Source organism: Glycine soja, chromosome 2 (genome assembly GCF_004193775.1).
Source record: "Glycine soja cultivar W05 chromosome 2, ASM419377v2, whole genome shotgun sequence".
Classification (NCBI taxonomy): Eukaryota; Viridiplantae; Streptophyta; class Magnoliopsida; order Fabales; family Fabaceae; genus Glycine; species Glycine soja.
Window position 1 is genome coordinate 16,176,308 of NC_041003.1, and position 22,305 is coordinate 16,198,612.

General features: G+C 36.6%; 1 protein-coding gene and 1 non-coding gene across 2 annotated transcripts in view; one reads left to right on the plus strand and one right to left on the minus strand.

Annotated features, from left to right (window-relative positions):
- LOC114373177 (protein MAIN-LIKE 2-like) overlaps positions 1-18,726 on the minus strand; it is a 31,603-nt gene extending 12,877 nt beyond the window's left edge. Inside the window, exon 1 of the mRNA XM_028330708.1 lies at positions 18,572-18,726. Coding sequence (XP_028186509.1) covers positions 18,572-18,726 — 155 coding nt within the window. The remainder of the gene's footprint in view (positions 1-18,571) is intronic.
- On the plus strand, positions 10,401-10,507 carry LOC114404574. The gene has a single exon (XR_003665039.1). It is a non-coding gene; the product is annotated as a small nucleolar RNA R71 (small nucleolar RNA).
- Positions 18,727-22,305: the final 3,579 nt, after the last annotated feature.

Genomic DNA, 22,305 nt, shown 5'->3' on the forward strand with positions numbered 1-22,305 from the left:
AGCCATAAGGTATCCCACTGGCCACCTCTAGCAAATATACAAAGGGAAGTTGCATTGATACTACTATTAATCCCTCAGGGGAGGAGCATCACTCTAATATAAGGCCTAAAAGGGGCTTGTATGTTAATGATGACCAATCTACCAGCCCGGTGGCATTGGGAAAAGTATATGAGGGGGCATCAACCATACACCACATGCATTTGACTGATGATGTGGTCAAGGTGGTGTTGGATCAAGTGGCCTCGGAATAATTAAGAAGGGAGGGTTGAATTAATTATTACTGAAGCTTTACTAATTAAAAATCTACCCTTCTTTGGCTTTTACTATGTTGTTAAGAAAGTAATGAATAGAAATAAAAACTTAACCAAAATTAAAAGCGATAATTAAAGTGCACAGCAGAAAATAAAGAGTGTAAGGAAGAAGAAGACAAACACAAGAGTTTTATACTGGTTCGGTAACAACCCGTGCCTACATCCACTCCCCAAGCAACCTGCGGTCCTTGAGATTTCTTTTCAACCTTGTAAAAGCCTTTACAAGCAAAGATCCACCAGGGATGTACCCTCCCTTGTTCTCTTTGAACAACCTAGTGGATGTACCCTCCACTAGAATTGATCCACAAGAGATGTACCCTCTCTCGTTCTCAGTTACAACAACCCAAGTAGATGTACCATCTACTTGTACCACAAAGGATGTACCCTCCAATGTTGTAAGACAAAGTTCTCAAACGGTTAGTCCTTTGAAACTTTGTGAAGGGGAAACAAAAGAATTCTCAAGCAGTTAGTCCTTTAAAATATTTTGTTTTAGGGAAAGGGAAGAATCAAAAGAATTCTCAGACTGTGTCGTTTTGCATTCTTTGACAAGGGAGAAGAGAGACACAAAAGAATTTAGGCGGTTAGTCTTTTGTTCTTTTGGTAAAGGGAGAAGAGAGACACAAAAAGAATTTAGGCGGTTAGTTCTTGGCGAATTCTTTTTGGCAAAGGGAGAAGAGAATGAAAAAGATGAATAACACACTTTTGTTTTCAAGGTTTGGAAAACCAGAAAACTTTTGAAAGCTTTTGGTAAAGGAAGAAGAAAGAAGAAGAAGAAGTTCAAGAAGATGTTCAAGGAGATTCAAAGAGTATGTGGAAAATTTGTTTGTAAAGGTTGTCAAAGATTGTAATGAATATCTATTAAAATGCAAGTCAAGGTCTTGCTTTTATAGAGTCTTCATGTCTGGTCAAGAAAACCATTAGAAGAGTTATATGCTTTAGAAAAACCTGAAAACCATTGGAAGAGTTACATCTTTTGATTTTTGTTCAAAACTTGTCACTGGTAATTGATTACCAAATTCTTGTAATCGATTACACAAAGCATTTTTGTGAAAGGATGTGACTCTTCACAATTGAATTTTAATTTCAACGTTCAAACACATTATTAATCGATTACCAATATCTTGTAATTGATTACACCATTTTGAAATTAATTGGAACGTTGTAAATTCAGTTGAAAGCTTTTGAAAACAAACTTTGCCACTGGTAATCGATTACAGGAAACTGGTAATCAATTACCAGAGAGTAAAAACTCTGGTAACTTAGAAAATTTTGAGAAAACTCTTTTGAAAAACAAAATTGTGCTATGTTTGTTTTTTGAAAAATCTTTTCAATACTTCCCTAGTGAAGTCTTCTTGATTTCTTCTCTTGAAACTTGAATTCATTTTTTCTTGAATCTTGAAATCAAATTTCTCTTGATTCATGAATTGTTCTTGACTCAATCTTGAAATCATTCTCTTGGGCTTTTTTGTCATCATCTTTGTTATCATCAAAACAACTTGAATCAATCTTGATTCAACATCATGAAACTTGCTTCTACAATCTCCCCCTTTTTGATGATGACAACCCTGAAATCAAGAAACACATACACACACTTTTTTTTCTAGTCGATCACTCACTTAATTCTCCATACTCTCCCCCTTTGTTTTTGAGTTTATGCTTCACTTGAAATTAGGTTAATTACTTATGTGAGTTCTTGATTTAATCCCTATTTCTCTCCCCTTTTGGCATCAACAAAAAGCCAAAGTGCGTAACAAACATACATACATTACTAATCATTCACAAGACATTCATTGAAAAATCTAAATCAATCATGAAGCAAGAAACATGAATAGATCAAATATATAAAAACCATATAGTCATATAACATAATTCATAATTGTTCAATCATACAATGCAAATAAAAGAAATACTAAATTGTTCAAATGTCATAATAATATAAATTATTTGGATAAGTCACTAGCATCTAGCAGTCCTAATTCTCTTCTAATGTTGTAGAAGGAATCTTTATTTAGTGGTTTTGTGAAGATGTCTGCAAGTTGATTTTTAGTATCTGTAAATTCTAAAACAACATCACCTTTTAGAACATGATCTCTAATAAAATGATGCCTAATTTCTATATGCTTAGTTCTAGAGTGAAGGACTGGATTTTTAGATATGTTTATGGCACTTGTGTTATCACATTTTATGGGAATGCGATCTAATACTATTCCATAATCAGATAGTTGTTGTTTCATCCACATAATCTATGCACAACAACTACCAACAGAAATATATTTTGCTTTTGTTGTGGATAATGCTACACTATTTTGCTTCTTGCTATTCCAAGAAACAAGAGCAGACCCTATGAATTGACATGTGCCACTAGTACTTTTACTATCTGTTTTTGATCTAGCAAAATCCGAATCTGAGTATCCTACCAAATTACATAAAAAATTCTTAGGGTACCATAATCCTAAGTTAACTGTTCCTAATAGATATCTTATGATTCTTTTTACTGCCATTAAATGTGAAAACTTTGGATTTGATTGAAATCTTGCACATATGCATACACTAAACATAATATCTAGCCTACTTGCAGATAAGTAAAGTAGAGATCCAATCATACCTCTATATTGCTTTGCATCAACAGGTTGACCGGATTCATCTTTGTCAAGATAACAACTGATGTTCATAAGAGTAGCCAAGTGTTTTGAGTTTTCCATTCCAAATCTCTTAATGAGTTCCTTGCATAATGATAATTATTTGAAATTTGAGAGAAAGAGATAACTCAGGTAACTATGCAGTTTGGGTCCAGATTATTTCAATTTTGCTATCTTCTTTTCTCTGTTCTTATCTTTTCCACTTTATATCTGTATTAAGAAAAATCCACTTTCAAAATTTCACTTTCTATGATTGAAGGATTTCATTTATGTGTTTTTAAATTATTGATAAAGTAAATTTATACATTTATATTTAATATACTTTGATACATTTATTTTGAAATCATAATTAATACAACAAATACTTAATGTTAGGGCCTCGAAGAAGTTTCCTGGACCTGCTCGAGAAGCACAAGCACCTTGTACACCTAAAATTTAGCAAAAGTGTCAGAATTTTTGAAGAATTCCTCGTGGAGATTTTGCAGCTTCTCTAGTGAGAAACCGTATCTTTCTTCAATTTTAAGCACTCCTCTGCCTATAATAAATGACACAGAATGGAATACAAGCCAGATAGTAACATAAATGAAGAAACCAAGTCATATTAAGCACAAAAAGAAACCACAACTTGACGTATTTCTAGGTTATCTTCTAGGTATATATCTAAAGAGACTTGATTATAAAGTTGATTTATCGACCAAAAAATCAATGATCGAGGTCGTACCCGAATCAAATAAACATTAAAATGCAGTATCTAGGAAGTGATCCTTAGTCGTCTCCCAGTGAGCAATGATCAAGCACACGTTCATAACATGTAACAATGAAACAGTAACGAATTGGGGGGGGGGGGTTTGTTGTTTTTGTAATTCAAACAACAAGCGAACTCGAATTAAAGAAATAACAAAACTAAAACGTGTTGTTTCCCCTTGATTCAAAAGCAAGTTTCTTATCCTAGGTTACGAGAATATGTCCCTAATCAGTTCAACCACTTAATCCAACCCGAAATTAATTTACTAAGCGAAAATTAACACAAGGCTGTCATTATGTGATTAAGCAACACATACATCAATTAATCCCTCTCACATGTCCATTAAGCATGAACGTTAATTGAGCACAGAGACAAATAATCAAACATTAAGCATGCATGGATTAATATCAGCAACAAGTATAGAATAATTGGTGAAGGGGAAAAACTGATCAGAAACTAGTATTAAGAATAAAACCTCAAAGAAAGCTATGCTTAATCCTCAAGAGAAAACAACACTAGAGATTCAACCTTCCATAATCAGCAGAAACGAAATGGAAATTGAAGCATAAAACAAAACTGGAATTTGAAGCAGAAAACGAAATTGGAAATAGAAGAAGCTACGTGAATAGTACGCGTGAACAATAACCCTCAAGGAAGCTGAAAATGAAACCCTTCAAAAACTGCCTACGTGAACAGTAGCACGAAAACCCTTAAAACCCAAGCAGCTAGGCTCACTAAAATAAGGTCTGGTGGCCCAATTACAAAGGTACAGCCCAAAAATGAAATAAAATAAAACTGGACGACAAATAAAATTGTCTGCTCTCTTCAAGTCCAAGCCGGCTCAGATCAATTCCGGATCCAAGCTCAATTACTTATAATTCCCATGAAATTTAATTAAAACACAGAATTAGTCAAGTAGGCCCAAATGATAAAACTGCATAATTAATTTGACAATTAAGGCTAATCAGTAATTAAAATGGTGACAAAAAAGGGGTAAGAAATAAGAGAAAATAATGACACATCAAATTCCCCCACACTTAGCCTTTTGCACTCCTGGGAAAAATCAAAAAGCAGAGCAAGGAACAAATCCAGAGACATTAAAGGGAGACAAACAAACACAAAAGCATTTACATATTCTTAATGAATCTCAAGGAATGAAAGGAATGGGCAACATCCAACACGTAAAGAGTTAAAGAATCAAGACAATCATAAAAATCATCCAAGCACCTCAAACATGGCAAGGTAGTCAATCAACTTAAGAATTGACTGAAAAGTGATAAAGCCTCACAAGATATGCACTCTATCTCTCAAGTGTCTAGGCTACTGTTTACTCTCACAACACCCATGAAAACAAACACCACATAGACTTGACAAGACTCTAAAATTGACAACCAAACACCACAAACACATGCACATGAGGATCAAAAGGTCTTTTAAGGTTGTAATGGGGCCAAGGACAAGGTAAAGGAAAGTATGGGATAAGTAGCTAAAACCCAAAGGAATAGAGGAGCAATGGGGAATAAGTGGAAATTAAGCAAAAATAGTAAATCCAAAACCAAAATTAAAAATTAAGCATAAAAAGTAAACCCAAAGCCTCCAAATCAACAAAATCAACCAAGTCCTTAAACCAGTCCAAGTCCTCAAAACAAGACCTCATTTAACTTCATTCTTTTTCTGTTTTTTTTTTGTGAACAGTAGCAATTGAAAGAAGTTTGAATATTTGAAAAATAAAGAAACAATTAGGCAATATATGTATATACATCAAGCATGGCAAAAAATACATCATCAAGCATGGCCAAAACATCCAATGAAACATACCCCCCACACTTATTCCCAAAACAATTACAAAGCTCCAAAATTCCTTAAGGGTAGGGTGAGATCATGGTTTTTCACTTAAGGCTTGTAATAAGCTTCAAAACAAAGAAATGGGAACATTGGCTCAAAGGGCTATCAAAGGAATTAATTCAAGGTAGGCTCATTTAGCTAGAGGCTTATAAGAACAAAATGCCTAAATCATCTCCCAACATGCATATGAAGCAAGAAGTATCAACAAGAGTCAAGCCAAGGCTATTGTGCAAGCAATCAATGGGGCAAAACACACCAAATAAAATAGATGATGATGGCTCAAAATCTCACCGAGGGTAAATCTCACCAAGGAAGGATTTGTGAGGAATGGTTTCAGCTGGTGTCCATTGACCTTTAAGCTCTTATATGTGGATTCACTTTTGATCTCAACTGTACCATAAGGAAAAACATTAGTCACCACAAAAGGACCAATCCACTTTGACCTCAACTTACCACTCATGAGTCTGAGCCTAGAGTTACACAATAAAACTTTCTGTCCAACCATGAAGTCCTTCTTAGCTATCAAGCTGTCATGGAACTTCTTGGTCTTCTCCTTGTAGAATTTGGAATTCTCATAGGCTTGTAAACGGATCTCATCTAGCTCACTTAGTTGCAACTTCCTTTCCTCTCCAGCCTAATCAATAGAGAAGTTGCAGGTCTTTATAGCCCAGTAGGTTCTGTGCTCTATCTCTACAGGAAGATGACATGCCTTGCCAAAGACAACCCGACAAGGAGACATTCCTATGGGTGCTTTGTAGGCAGTCCTATACGCCCAAAGAGCATCATCCAGCCTGGTGCTCCAATCCTTTCTGTTCGGCTGCACAATCTTCTCCAAGATCCTTTTTATCTCCTTGTTTGAAATCTCAGCCTGCCCATTAGTTTGGGGGTGGTTAGGTGTGGAAATTTTGTGCACGATCCCATACTTTTTTAGCAAGGCATACATGGATCTGTTACAAAAATGGGTGCCTTGATCACAAACGATGGCTCTAGGAACTCCAAACCTGCAAAAAAGATTAGATCTAACAAAATCCACAACAACCTTAGCATCGTTAGTTCTGGTGGCTTTGGCTTCCATCCATTTTGAAACATAATCAACAACAAGGAGAATATAAACAAAACCAAAAGAGACAGGGAAAGGCCCCATAAAGTCTTTACCCCAAACATCAAACACCTCACAAAACAACATGGGTTGTTGAGGCATTTTTTGTCTCCATGAAAGTGAGTCGCCTGCTCTCTAACAAGGCTCACAAGTGCTACAGATTCTCCATGCATCCTTGAAGAAGGTGGCCCAATAGAAACCGCAGTCAAGCACCTTGCGAGCTGTCCTCTGTATACCAAGATGGCCACCTGGTGCGGAAGAATGGCAGAATTGCAGGACCGAGTCAATCTCATGGTCTAGAATGCATCTCCTGATAACCTGGTCACTGCACAACTTCCACAAATAGGGGTCATCCCAAATATAATGCTTAGCATCGCTCTTAATTTTATTAGTTTGAGCTTTAGGTGCTAAGGGAGGAAAAACAGAAGCAACCAAATAATTCACAATATTAGCAAACCAAGGAGTAGGGAAGGAATCATAAATCTTATACAGAATGTACAAATGGTCATCCGAAAAATCATCCCGAATGGGTGAGTCCTCAGACGCACGCTCAATCCTACTCAGGTGGTCAGCCACGAGGTTCTGTGCACCACTCCGATCACGAATCTCCAAATCAAACTCTTGGAGCCAAAGCATCCACCTGATCAATCTAGGCTTTGATTCAGCCTTTTTCAACAGGTACTTCAGAGCTGCATGGTCAATATAAACAATAACACGAGTACCAAGCAAATATGAACAAAATTTCTCAAGAGCAGAAACTATCGCTAATAGCTCCTTCTCCGTGGTAGTGTAATTTGCTTGGGTAGCATCCAAAGTTCTGGAAGCGTAGTAGATCACCCGAGGCAGCTTGTCAATCTTTTGAGCAAGGACAACCCCCAATGCATAATTGGATGCATCGCACATCAGCTCAAATGGGGCTATCCAATCATGTGCCTAAATATAGGGGTGGTATTCAACGCACGCTTGAGGCAATCAAAAGCCTCTTTGCACCGGTCATCAAAATCAAACTCCACCTCCTTTTGCAGCAGATTGGATAGTGGAAGGGCTACTTTGCTAAAATCTTTGATAAAGTGCCTATAAAACCCTGCATGGCCAAGAAAAGAACAAACCTCTCGCATGCAAGAGGGGTAAGGCAATTGTGAAATAACAACTATCTTTGCAGGATCTACATCTATGCCCTACTAGAAATGATGTGCCCTAAAACTATACCTTGTTCTACCATGAAGTGACATTTTTCAAAATTCAGCACAAGGTTAGTTTCAATGCATCTATTAAGAACTCTATCCAGACTATCCAAACATGCATCAAAAGAGGATCCATAAACAGTAAAATCATCCATAAACACCTATATGCAACTCTCTAAAAAGTCACTGAAAATGCTAAGCATACACCGCTAGAAGGTACCAGGGGCGTTGCATAGGCCAAAGGGCATCCTCCTATAGGCAAAAGTGCCAAAGGGACAGGTGAATGTGGTCTTTTCTTGATCCTCAGGAGCAATATGAATTTGGAAATAACCAGAAAAACCATCAAGAAAATAGTAATGAGACTTACCTGCCAAGCGCTCAAGCATTTGATCAATGAATTGTAAGGGAAAATGATATTTTTGGTTGCCTGGTTCAGCCTCCTATAATCAATGCAGACTCGCCAACTGTTCTGCACTCTTGTGGGAATAAGCTCATCCCTCTCATTCTTGATGATCACTGTGAGGCCTGTCTTCTTACGAACCACTTGGACTAGACTCACCCACTGGCTGGCAGAAATGGGGTAAATGATTACAGCTTGCAAGAGCTTGGTCACCTCCTTTTTCACTACATCTAGAATGCTGGGGTTGAGTCGCCGCTGTGGCTGCCTCACTGGTTTAGCTCCATCCTCTAAAAGTATCCTATGCATGCATGTAGATTGGCTAGTACCAGGAATGTCTGCTAAAGTCCATCCAATGGCTTTCTTGTGCTTCTGGAGCACTAGCAACAACTTCTCCTCTTGCTCAGTAGAAAGGGAGGTAGAGATGATCACTGGAAAATTTTCCTTGTCCTCCAAGTAAGCATACTTGAGGTTTGTAGGTAAAGGCTTCAACTCTGGTGTGGGTGGTGGCTGAACAGTGGGAGGAACCATGGTAGGAGAAGAAGAGGAAGGCTCCTCAGCCTATACCTCATAAAGTAGGTCAGAAGTATATGTATTTCCTACAACATGGTTAGTGCATTTTGACTCTAAAAAATCAACATCAAGAGGTACAACACCCAGAAAATCAGAACCAGACTCAAATTCAAAATTACTCTCAGCATAAAAATCAGATACAAGATCAAATTCAAACTCAGATTCAGATTCAATGCATGAGGAATGACAAGTATGTAGATTAGATAAAAATGGATGTTTCTTACCATGAAGAGAATCAAAATTAAACATATAATCATCAACAATCTGATCAAGTATCTCAACACGTAAAATAGAATGATCCTCAGATGGATGTTTCATGGCATCAAGAATGTTAAAATGAACAAAAATATCACCAAATTGCATAGACATTGTGCCAACATAAACATCTATCTTGGTTCGGGATGTTTTCATAAATGGCCTGCCTAAAATAATTGGAACTGAACCATGGGAAAATCCCTCTTCCATATCAAGAACATAAAAATCAGCAGGAAAAATAAGTTCACCAACCTGAACCAACACATCCTCTATGAAACCTGCGGGGTAAGCAACACTTCTATTTGCCAAGTAAATCACCACATCTATAGGTTGCAAAGGTCCAAGAGATAAATAATTAAAAATGGACAGAGGCATGACACTAACTGATGCTCCTAGATCTAGCATGGCATTCTCAAATTTGTTGTTCCCAATAATGCAAGGTATACATAAAGTACCTGGGTCCTTACATTTCTCAGGAATGTGAGGAACATACTTACCTATAAATGTTGACACATTTCTGCCCATGCTAATCCTTTCATTGCCTTTGAGCCTCCTTTTGTGGGTGCACAACTCCTTTAGAAACTTGGCATATCTTGGAATTTGCTTGATGGCATCTAGCAGAGGTATGTTCACTTCTACTTTCCTAAAGGTCTCCAAGATCTCCTTATCAACTTCTTCCATATTTTTGTTTGGAATTGCTCTAGGTGGAAATGGAAGAGGGATAGGAGGCTGCTGCAAGTCAGAACTACTAGAAGAAGGTCCACCTGCATGAAAATTTTTGTTAGCTCCCTCATGATCTGGAAGCTTTCTCTATTGTGCAGCTAGCTCATCCTCTTTTTCAGGTGTAGAATGAAGCTTGACAGGTTCAGGCACAGGTGGTGCTACTGGTGGAGGCACTTCAATTTGCTTGCCAGACCTCAAGGTGATGACACTCATATTTTTCGGATTCTGCATAGTTTGTGAAGGAAATTTGTCAAAATTTTGGGACTGAGCTTGGTTCAACTGAGTAGCCATCTACCCCATCTAATTTGTCAGACTCTGAATAGAGGCTCTTGTCTCTTGCTGAAATTGCATATTTTGGATGGTCATTTGCCTCACTAACTCCACTAAGGAAGGTTGAGAAGGGGACTCATTTGCCTCATTTGTCTCTTGTCATATCATGGACTCCTCTAAGGACAATAGCATCATTTCTTGCACTGAATTGTTGGGAGTTGGAAGCCATCTTCTCAATCAGATTCCTAGCCTCAGCCGGAGTCATATCACCAAGAGCTCCACCACTGGCAGCATCAATCATACTCCTCTCCATGCTGCTAAGTCCCTTATAGAAATATTGTAGAAGGAGTTGCTCAGAAATCTAGTGGTGAGGACAACTTGCACACAATTTCTTGAATCTTTCCCAGTACTCATACAAGCTCTCTCCACTAAGTTGCCTAATTCCTGAAATGTCTTTTCTGATGGTAGTGGTCCTGGATGTAGGGAAGAATTTCTCAATGAACACCCTCTTAAGGTCATCCCAGCTGGTAATGGATCTGGGAGCAAGGTAGTACAACCAATCTTTCGCCACTCCCTCCAGATAATGAGGGAAAGCCTTTAGAAAGACATGATCTTCCTGGACATCAAGGGGTTTCATGGTGGAACAAACAATATGGAACTCCTTAAGATGCTTATGAGGATCTTCACCTGCAAGACCATGAAACTTGGGCAGCAAATGTATTAGTCCATTCTTGAGAACATATGGAACATCCTCATCAGGATACTGAATGCACAAGCTTTCATAAGTGAAATTAGGTGCAACCATCTCCCTAAGAGTCCTCTCACGAGGTGGAGATTGAGCCATGTTCTCAGTATGAAAATTAGCAGTTGAATGCTCAAAATCAGAATGTTCAGAATCACCAGCAACAAAATGCTCAGAATGCACAAAATACACAGAATGCTCAGAATGCTCAAAATGCTCAAAGTGCACAGAATGATCAGGATGCTCACTATGCCTAAATAATCTATGAAAGGTTATATCTATTTCAGGATCAAAGGGTTGTAAATCACTTGGATTGTCCCTAGTCTTGCACTATATGCAGCAAATCATGTATTTCTCAAACAAGCTAAAACTAGGGGTAAAACTACAACTATACTCAAATGATATCCAAATGAGCTGAAAATTTGTGAGAAACACCCTAAAATTATGAAAAGATAGCACAAAAATTTTCAAACAAAAATTCAAAGTCTAACTATGAAAACTGCCTAAGCAAAGTTTAGAAAAATAGGACAATAATACTTGAAAAATAAAAAAAAAACTTAGTAAACAGCTGATTTTTCAAGTTTGGGAAACCTCAACTAGCTAAAGCAGGTTGCCACAGCATGAGAATTTTTTTCTACCCCAACTGCATATATAATAGTAGTCATTTTGATAACTGGAGCAAAAGTTATGGCCATTTTAAGTTTCGCTAAAAACAAGTTCCCAAATTTTTTGTCTCTCTCAAATTCAGCCACACCAAGTGCTCCTGGTATTTTTCACACAAAATATGGATCAAAAGAAACTACCACACAAAAAATCTGCCAAAAATAACAACTCTAGATATCAAAACAAAAATCGCCAATTAATTAGCAAAATTTAGGTACTGTTCACAGCACTATTCAGCACTATTCACAACACTCTGAAAAACAAAAACAAAATGCAACACTACACACTTGAAACACACACAAACAACACTAAACAACAAAACTACACACAAAACAACTAAACACTGCAAATTAACCACAGACACAAAAACACACAGAAACAAACACAAAGACACAAAAACATAATTATGAACCTTTGGACCACTACTCCCCGGCAATGGCGCCAAATTTGATCGAGGCCGTACCCGAATCAAATAAAAATTAAGATGCAGTATCTAGGAAGTGATCCTAGGTCGTCTCCTAGTGAGCAATGATCAAATAGATGTTCATAACATGTAATAATGAAACAATAACGAATTGGGGGGGGGGGTTGTTGTTTTTGTAATTCAAACAACAAGCGAACTCAAATTAAAGAAATAACAGAACTAAAACGTGTTGTTTCCCCTTGATTCAAAAGCAAGTCTCTTATCCTAGGTTACGAGAATATGTCCCTAATCAGTTCAACCACTTAATCCAACCCAAAATTAATTTACTAAATGAAAATTAACACAAGGTTGTCATTATGTGATTAAGCAACACATACATCAATTAATCCCTCTCACATGTCCATTAAGCATGAACGTTAATTGAGCACAGAGAAAAATAATCAAACATTAAGCATGCATGGATTAATATCAACATCAAGTATAGAATAATTGGTGAAGGGGAAAAACTGATTAGAAACTAGTAGTATTAAGAACAAAACCTCAAAGAGAGCTATGCTTAATACTTAAGAGAAAACAACACTAGTGATTCAGCCTTCCATAATCAGTGTAGAAGCAAGCTTCATGATGATGAATCAAGTTGATTCAAGTAGTTTTGATGATGACAAAGATGATGACAAAATGCCCAAGAGAATGATTTCAAGATTGAATCAAGAAGATTCAAGATTCAAGAGAAGTTTGATTTCAAGATTCAAGAGAAGATGAATTCAAGATTCAAGAGAAGAAATCAAGAAGACTTCACAAGGGAAGTATTGAAAAGATTTTTCAAAAAACAAACATAGCATAGTTTTGTTTTTCAAAAGAGTTTTTATCAAAATTTTCTAAGTTACGAGAGTTTTTACTCTCTGGTAATCGATCACCAGTTTCCTGTAATCGATTACCAGTGGCAAAGTTTGATTTCAAAAGCTTTTAACTAAATTTTCAGCGTTCCAATTGATTTTTAAATCGTGTAATCGATTACAATAAATTGGTAATCGATTACCAATGTATCTGAACATTGAAATTCAAATTCAATTGTGAAGAGTCACATCTTTTCATAAAATGCTTTGTGTAATCGATTACATGGTTTTGGTAATCGATTACCAGTGACAAGTTTTGAATGGAAAGTCAAGAGATGTTACTCTTCCAATGGTTTTTAGGTTTTTCTCAAGGTTATAACTCTTCCAATGGTTTTCTTGACCAGACATGAAGAGTCTATAAAAGCAAGACCTTGACTTGCATTTAAATAACTTTTTACACAACTTTTGAACATCTTTTTGAACTTCTTCTTCTTCTTCTTCTTCTTCTTCTTTTTCCTTTGCCAAAAGCTTTCTAAGTTTTCTGGTTTCCAAACCTTGTTCTTTCACAGAAAACAAAAGTGTGCTATATCTTTTTATTCTATTCTCCCTTTGCCAAAAAGAATTTGACAAGGACTAACCGCCTGAATTCTTTTTGTGTCTCTCTTCTCCCTTTTCCCAAAGAATGAAGGACTAACCGCCTGAATTCTTTTGTATCTCCCTTTTCCCTTTTCAAAGAATTCAAAATGACACAGTCTGAGAATTCTTTTGATTCTTCCCTTTCCCTTAAACAAAAGATTTCAAAGGACTAACCGCCTGAGATATCTTTTGTTTCCCCTTCACAAAGTTTCAAAGGACTAACCGCCTGAGAACTTTGTCTTAACACATTGGAGGGTACATCCTTTGTGGTACAAGTAGAGGGTACATCTACTTGGGTTGTTGTAACTGAGAAAAAGAGAGGGTACATCACTTGTGGATCAGTTCAAGTGGAGGGTACATCCACTAGGTTGTTCAAAGGGAACAAGGGAGGGTACATCCCTAGTGGATCGTTGCTTGTAAAGGTTTTTACAAGGTTGAAAGAAATCTCAAGGACCACAGGTTGCTTGGGAACTGGATGTAGGCACGGGTTGTTGCCGAACTAGTATAAAATTCTTGTGTTTGTCTTCTTCTTCCCTACACTCTTTAATTTCTGCTGTGCACTTTTAATTATCGCTTTTACTTTTGGTTTAGTTTCTATTTTTGTTCTTTACTTTCTTAACTTTGTAGTAAAAGCCTAATTGAATTTAGTAACATTAAGAAGGATAAGTTTTTTAATTAGTAAAGGTTCACAAATAATTAATTCAACCCCCCTTCTTAATTATTCTGAGACCACTTGATCCAACAATCAGCAAAAACGAAATGGAAATTGAAGCATAAAACGAAACTGGAAATTGAAGCAGAAAACGAAATTGGAATTAGAAGAAGCTACGTGAACAGTACTCATGAACAGTAACTCTCAAGGAAGCTGAAAATGAAACCCTTCAAAAACTGCCTACGTGAATAGTAACATGAAAACCCTTAAAACCCTAGTAGCTGGGCTCACTAAAATAAGGTCTGGTGGCCCAATTAGAAAAATACAGCCCAAAAACGAAATAAAATAAAACTAGACGACAAATAAAATTGTCTGCTCTCTTCAAGTCCAAGTTGGCTCAGCTCAATTCCGGATCCAAGCTCAATTGCTTATAATTCTCTTGAAATTTAATTAAAACACAGAATTAGTCAAGTAGGCCCAAATGATAAAACTGCATAATTAATTTGACAAATAAGGCTAATTAGTAATTAAAACGGTGACAAAAAAGGGGTAAGAAATAGGAGAAAATAATGACACATCAATCAACAAGTCAGATTAATACAGTCATAGAATTGGACTGGAAAAGGAAAAGAGGGAAAGAAATTGATAATATCAATTCACTAGTAATATAAAATATATAACATCAATGGAAAATGTTGTCAATTTACTGATAAGGTTTATATAAAATACTTAGTTTGAAAACACATCTAGCATTTTTCACACACAATTTTAAGGGGATTCTAAACTAACTATAATATTTGAGCTACTATGATCATTTACACCAATATCAATTTCTACCACTTTCTCTTCATGTTTAGAAAGGCCAGGGTTATTTTTGCTAGAATCATCATCGGAAGAAATTTCAGCAAATTTGTGACGACAAAAAACCAAATGAATAGGACTTTCAGTCACAAATGCTATAATTTCTAAGTCAAGCACTCCATTAATATTAATGTGAACTTATGAATCATGTAAACTACAATTTGTCCCTACAATTTTCTTTATTAGATGAGAAAGAAAATAAACAAAAAAGGGGAAAACTAGCAAAGGCATGTGCAAAGAAGAAGACAAAAAATTTAAAATCCACAATCAGAAATGAGGTTATTCAATTAATTTATCCTTAAGACAAATCCCACATTTGAGTTTAGAAACTCGGAACCAAACACAAAATTGGAATATCACACAAAATTGGCGGGATTAGGAATCTGATGAAGAAGAAATGCCCTCACAAAAAGAAAATAAATGAATGGAATTTTAAAATTGAAATGAAGATAAAACAAATTCTTAGAGAAGGAACGTGAAGCTTACCAATCAAAGAGAATCTAGATTGCGAATGGAAGCTATGTGATATGGTTCTGGTTATGGATCGCTTGATGATAGGTGGAAGGCACCACTTCTAGTAATGGAAGATAAGCGAAAGGAAGATGCCACAAGGGTGATGGATAGTGCTTGATAAGTCAGAATGGGTTCAACCTAGAACCTAGAGAATACTCTCACAATACACGGGTATTTAGTCTAAAAATTCAAGTCCCCTATTCCATTGCAATTTTGTGTACATATAGGTTGTCAACCATTAATTATTCTAAATGCACCATTAACCAATTATGATTCTTTAATTACTCTAAATACACCGTTAACTAAAATTATAAAGGTAAGGCTTTAATTCCTAGTGGTGCACATGAAAAGACACAAAGGCTATCAACCACTAACATAAATAAAATAAAAAATGAAAATACAAGAAATACAACTTTATTTAATTCTTAAAAGAATAAAGTCAACAACAACTTATTGTAGTTCAGTGTCCTTCATCGCAAGTTCAGCTTCAAGAATTGTTGCTACCACTTATTGTAGGGTATCCTCTACCTTTTTGGCTTTGGCTCTGATCGTAGGTCCTCCTAGTCCTTGTGCAAGTCCCATATCTTCAATGTCTACCTCACCATGAGAGAGGGATCTACTTCTAGTGGAGTGGTTGATGAAGAGAAGAAGATGATGAACAACTTCTAGTTTTGAAATGTGTTCACATTAACAAAACAAATGTATCTGAGAAAGAGGAGAAATGGAAACCCTAGATTTGAGAAAATAAAGTACAAAGACCTTGTGTTTCTTTTTACCAGAAGACCTTGTGTTGTTAAGTATCCAAGGGACTTTTTTTAAATAATTATTTTAAAGAGTGAAGTTTTCTATCATGGTTAAATGAATTTTGCCAGAGGAACACTATTAGAAATTATGCTTTTTACATCGGTTATTTATGACTTTCTACATCTATTTTTAACCAATGTTGAAAGTACTGATGTTGAAAATATTATTGTTAACATCGGTTTTTTAAAAATTCGATGTTAACGTAAAATTGACAACATCGGTTATTTAAATAACCGATGTTATATAAAAAGAATTTCACAAAAAAAATGTATGAATGTTGACAGTTCACATTGGTTTTTATACAGAACCGATGTTAACGTATAGTTTTCTATAAAAACCGATGTTAACGTATAAGTTAACATCGGTTTTTGTAGAAAACCGATGTTAACATTTTTCATATTAACATCGGTTTTTAACAGAAATTGATGTTAACGTATAAGTTAACATCGTTTTTTTTACAGAAACCGATGTTAACATCGATTTTTTGAAAAACCGATGTTAACTTATATGTTAACATTGGTTTTTTTTGGAAAAACCGATGTTGTTTGTGTATATTAACATCAGTTTTTTTAAAAAAAACTGATGTTGTTGTTAAATTTTTTTAATACTCTCTTTGTTTTTACAAAAAATCCAAAATTAAACCTGTAAATTTAAAATCAGACCACACAGCACAACATATATCATTTGCATTCTTCTTTCAAACAGGTTTTAGTAGAAAGCTAGCTTGTAAACTATGAATTATAAAAAATCAATTGATAACTATGAATAAATAATTTATAAATAACTATCAACAAAGATTATTCAATGTTAAAATGAAACAACAATTGTAAAAAATGTAATGCAAGCTAGTAAACTAATTAAGTAACCTAAAGTTACATAGTTCCCTAACATCCTAAGTTTGATTTCTAACTTTGAGATAATATTGTGCCCACTGGATGCGAAGCGCCTTCAATCTCTCTGCTTCCAATGGTCTAACATCATTAAAATACTGCATGATCAAATAAAACATAAGTTAATAATGTAATACCAATGATAAGAAAATCAACTTTGTTTGAAATAAACAATTACCGTTTCCCAATTATTCCTGAAAGTTCCTAAGATTATCGTGGACATCCAGTGCATGACGTAATAGCTGCACTTAGTGCTTCCTTTTTATCTATTATACCAAATACATAATGAAATTTGGATATTAAACATTAACTACAATTAGTGTACACACACATAAAATATATATAAGTAGAAGTTTTATTTAAATCACGTACCTTAACAACAATCCACCTAGCACCAGCCTTGGATTTAGGTTGTGGAGTATCATCAAGTTCTTTCAAAGCATTGTTGAATACAAGAAACATTAAAATTTTGATGTTGTTGAGTTATGCTAATGCAAATGTATTGAAAAACAACACTGACCTGTTAATTATTCCTTTAAGGTAGTTGTCTGGCCTATTATACAAGGAACAAAACCAGACAACAAGATTTTCCTTAAGCAAAATGATGACCATTTGCCAGTGTGTCCGGCAGTGGAGACGAATATGGGTTATTATAGTATTATACATTATTTAAATTCAGTTGTTCAGTTTGACTTACCCATTCAGGTAGGCTCCAAGGTAGACATCGCGATTTGAACTCTACACCCAACTCTTCATGTAACTTTCTGATTCAAATTGTGATTACCCAAATCTCTAAATGGATTGTGGCTCGAGGAATCCATACACATCGGAATTCCACGCTCACATACTTGTCTCAGTCAGATGCCTATTTTTGTTAAGACAAAGTTAATTATGTATGAATTTAAAACAATAACTTAGGTAATTAAGAATAATCTAAATTGAATTACAGAATCCACAACTGTTTAACAGATATGCAGAGACATTAACCACCGTGTGCAATTTCAAAGAGATCTTTGTGCTTTATGTACAACGGGAAGTCTTCATTAAATACCCCGAACACGGTAGCATCCCACATAACCTGGAGAGGCTTCAAAAAAAGTTGTGGGATGGTCAATGTCATCAAATATAAGGGATCATCGACCTCAGGATCCGGCCTATCTGGAGGTTTTGTTGGAGACACAACTACCTGCTTATCCAACATAGTTAATTAACATAATTTAATTACAATGAAAAGTTAAATTGAAAAAAAGAAGCATATAATGAGAGTAAAATACCTGTTCTGATAAATGCTTCACGAGATATGTCGACCAAGGAAGGAAGGTGTTAAGTGCCTGCCCCACTAAAATATCCTCGTCAGTGGGTATAGGAACGGGAGCCTATGAATCTTTAACCTCCTCAACACCAACCTTCACTTGGCCATGCAACAAAGGGATGTTGTGAACTGATGTGGATCCCTCATAAACTCTTCCTAGGGCAACCAAGCGGGAAGGATTTTCTTCGATGTACAACCTGCATTTGTCTGAGTCACCCGTGTCTGGATTGGTCGGTGAGGGATCAACACAACTCCCCTTTGTGTTGACACGAGCAGCTGAGGGACCAACCTCAGGCTCTGGAGGCAGTGCAAGTCCCTGTGATTGGATCAGTGATTGCAACTGGGACTGCATCTGGCTAAAGGATAACATCAACTGCTAAGTCACTTTTTCTATGATCGACTCCTCCAGTTGGTCCCTGATTTGTTGAGTCTGCTGCTTGAGTTCTTCGAGATCCATGGAGGAAGAACTGCGGGAGGTTCGTGTAGCCGATCCAAAGTATTGCTTTATGGTCACACCGGCTCCAACAACACACACACGGCCAGGGTGTTCTAGTCGCCCAATGGCAGCAGTCAGGAGATCTTGACGTCCATGGGAGACAAACGAACCCTGTGACGCCTGCTCCTCCAAAGAATCCTATACAGGACACATATATTTGTTTAGTCATTCACAAAATAAACAAAGATAATTAAAATTCTTAATTGAAAATGACTTACAATCTTCTTAGAAATTTCCTTTGCAGCCTTAGACATCATCTGCCCAGTTTTCTTGGTGCGGGCCATCTTCCACTTCACATGTCGTCTGATGGGAGATGAAGGGTCAATCACGCCCTTAGTGCTTCCAGATTGAGCAGCTTCCTCCCGTTTTTTCTTTGTCTTCTCAGCCATCAACTTCTGTTCTAAATATTCATAACCCGCATGAGACAACACGTGGGGGGTGGTGTTTTGCTTCTAGATGGCCTGTGCCTTTTTCCGCACATCCTGCTAAAATCAAGCATTAATGAAAATGATTACTACAATGTATTATAAGAACTAAATTTTTAGTGGAAAACAATTAAAATGACAAAGTACATACCTCTACCTCCCACGAGGGGTCTTTGCGGGTCTGACAAAACTGGGCCCATTTCTCCTTGCTAATGCTGTATTTTTCACAAACAGTGTCGTCCACATTGTCCTTGTCGGCTGCAAGTGCCCATTTCCCTATTAAATCAGATTTAAACTGTCTCCACTGCTCGCCGACAGTCGGAAGTACTTTCTTCTTTGTCCTACTGTTAGAAGCTTCAGGGATATCAAATTCAACCTGACAAACAATAAATTAGGTTTTATTGTTAGTAAATTATAAATTTTGGCTAATAAAGAAAATGAAAGATGAAAACTAAAATACCTGAATATCCTCCCATATCAAATCCTTCTGAGCAGTAGGGACAATCCCCAAATATGTTCTTAATTTCTTCTTGTGGGGACGGTCAGCCTTCCCAGTCGTAGGATCGATGTGGACCACTGGTCTCTCTGCCCCAGGTGGTATAGTGGCCAAGGATCATAGCCGCATGGTTTTGCATGTCCGCTTCAAGGTAGACGGAGACACTGATGGTACTGCTGGAAGAAGAGGAGGAGGAGGAGGCAAGGTAGGTGGAGTAGGTATGGGCCTGTAAAGAAAAAAACTTGAGTTAGTTAACATTATCAAAAAACTGAATCAGTTATGTAAATGAATGTACTGAAATGAAATACATAATTAGAAAATTACATTAGACGATGTTAATTAATTCTCCTTCATCATGATCATTACGATTAGCATGAATGTCGTCAGCTTCTTCTTCTCCGACAACATTAGGAGTCATTTGTGTGGATAAAGTACTAACATAAGTATCAATGTATGAATCATCATCTTCTACATTAACACCAATTTTTTTCCCGTGTAGAACCATGAACCACCTTTCATCACAAGGGTCTTACACATAAAATACCTGTTTAGCTTGTTCTGCCATGATGAAAGGGTCATTGTGGTAAGCTAGTTTCTTTAGGTCTACCAACGTAAATCCTACATCATCGGTCCGCGCACTGGTGTTGCTGTCAACCCATTTACATTTGAAAACACAAACAATAAATTTAACATAGTTAAGCTCCCAAATTTCATTAATGAACCCAAAGTAAGGGATGGAAGCTACACAGGGATTGTCATCATGTACACTTGCGAAGTGTTAGATTCTGCCCTTAGGGTGACCTCGCTGTTTTGCATTGTACTTTTCTCGTCTTGTGCTTTTGTATAAAAGGAATACTTGTTTACGTCGTATCCTTGCCAAGTTATAACATCTCTTTTAGGTCCATCAACTAGCTTTCTTAATGTTTTAGAAGCATTTTCATCAGCAAAGATTGTATCTTTATACCAATCAAAGAAAGTATTGTTATGCTTTTTCAAGACCCAATTCTTTGACATTTTTGGATTACTTTGTTTGACTAAACCTTCATGCTGAAGTATGTGTGGCAAAACTTCATTATTGTTATTCAACACATACAAGTGAGCTTGTAACAAATCTTCTACACTTAGAGTGATAACATGCAGTCCTCTTGAACCCCTACCGCCCACTATGTCGTCATGACGAGACTTAGGAAGGCTAACAGGTTTAGCCTTTTCAATATACTCTAAAAAAATTCAATGGCTTCTTTTGCAATGTACCTTTCAACAATAGATGCTTCCGGATGATGTAGATTCTTGGTATACCCTTTTAAGGTCTTCATGTATCGCTCAACCGGGTACATCCACCATAATATAAATAGGACCACAACATTTGATTTCTCTGACCAAATGAACAATTAAGTGAACCATGATGTCAAAGAAAGTAGGAGGAAAATACATCTCCAACTGGCACAGTAAAATTGCGGCCTCATTTTCCAGGTTATCAAACTTGACAGGATCAAGGACTTTTCTACATATGGCATTGAAGAAAAAGCATAGTTGAGTTATGGCTAACTTGACTTTGTTAGGCACAATGTCTCGTATGGCCACGACTAACAATTGTTGCATCAACACGTGACAATCGTGAGACTTTAACCCTACCACCTTAAGCTCCTTCAAATGCACAAGGCTCTTAATATTTGAAGAGTATCCTTGAAGGACTTTGACCCGGCGCAGACACTGACAAAAACTGATCTTCTCCCTTTTGGACAAAGTATGACAAGCTGGAGGCAAGTATATTCTTTTACCATCAGACCTTGGATGCAACTGCAATCGTATACCCATGTCAGCTAGATCTTGATGGGTATTCAGACCATCTTTCATCTTGCCTTGAATGTTAAAGAGCATCCCAACGACACTATCACATACATTTTTCTCCATATGCATAGCATCAATACAATGTCTAATATCTAGATCAGGCCAGTATGAAAGATCAAAGAAAATGGACCTTTTCTTCCATATGCAAGTCTTACTTTTATCCTTCTTTTGGGTCTTTCCAAATACAGTATTCATGTGTTCAACCCGCTGGAAGACCTGCTCACCAGTCAACGGTATCGGCGCAGTTTCGTGCTCTTGACTTCCATTAAATGCTTCTTTCAATCGCCTGTAAGGGTGATGAGGTTTTAGAAAACGGCGATGCCTAGTGTACACTATTTTTCTACCATGTTTCAGTTGTATATACCTTGTGTCTTCTTCATAGATGGGGCATGCATGATGACCCTTAACACTATAACCGCTCAGATTCCTATATGCTGGAAAGTCATTAATGGTACAAAAAAGCATTGCACGCATTTGAAAAGTCTTCTTGCGAAACCCATCAAACACTAAAACCTCCTCGTCCCACAACTTTGTCAGGTCTTCAATCAACAGACTTAGATAAACATCAATGTCATTTCCTGGATGTCTTGGGTCCGATAGCATCATAGACAACATCATGTATTTTCGCTTCCTACATAACCAAGGAGGAAAATTGTAAATTAC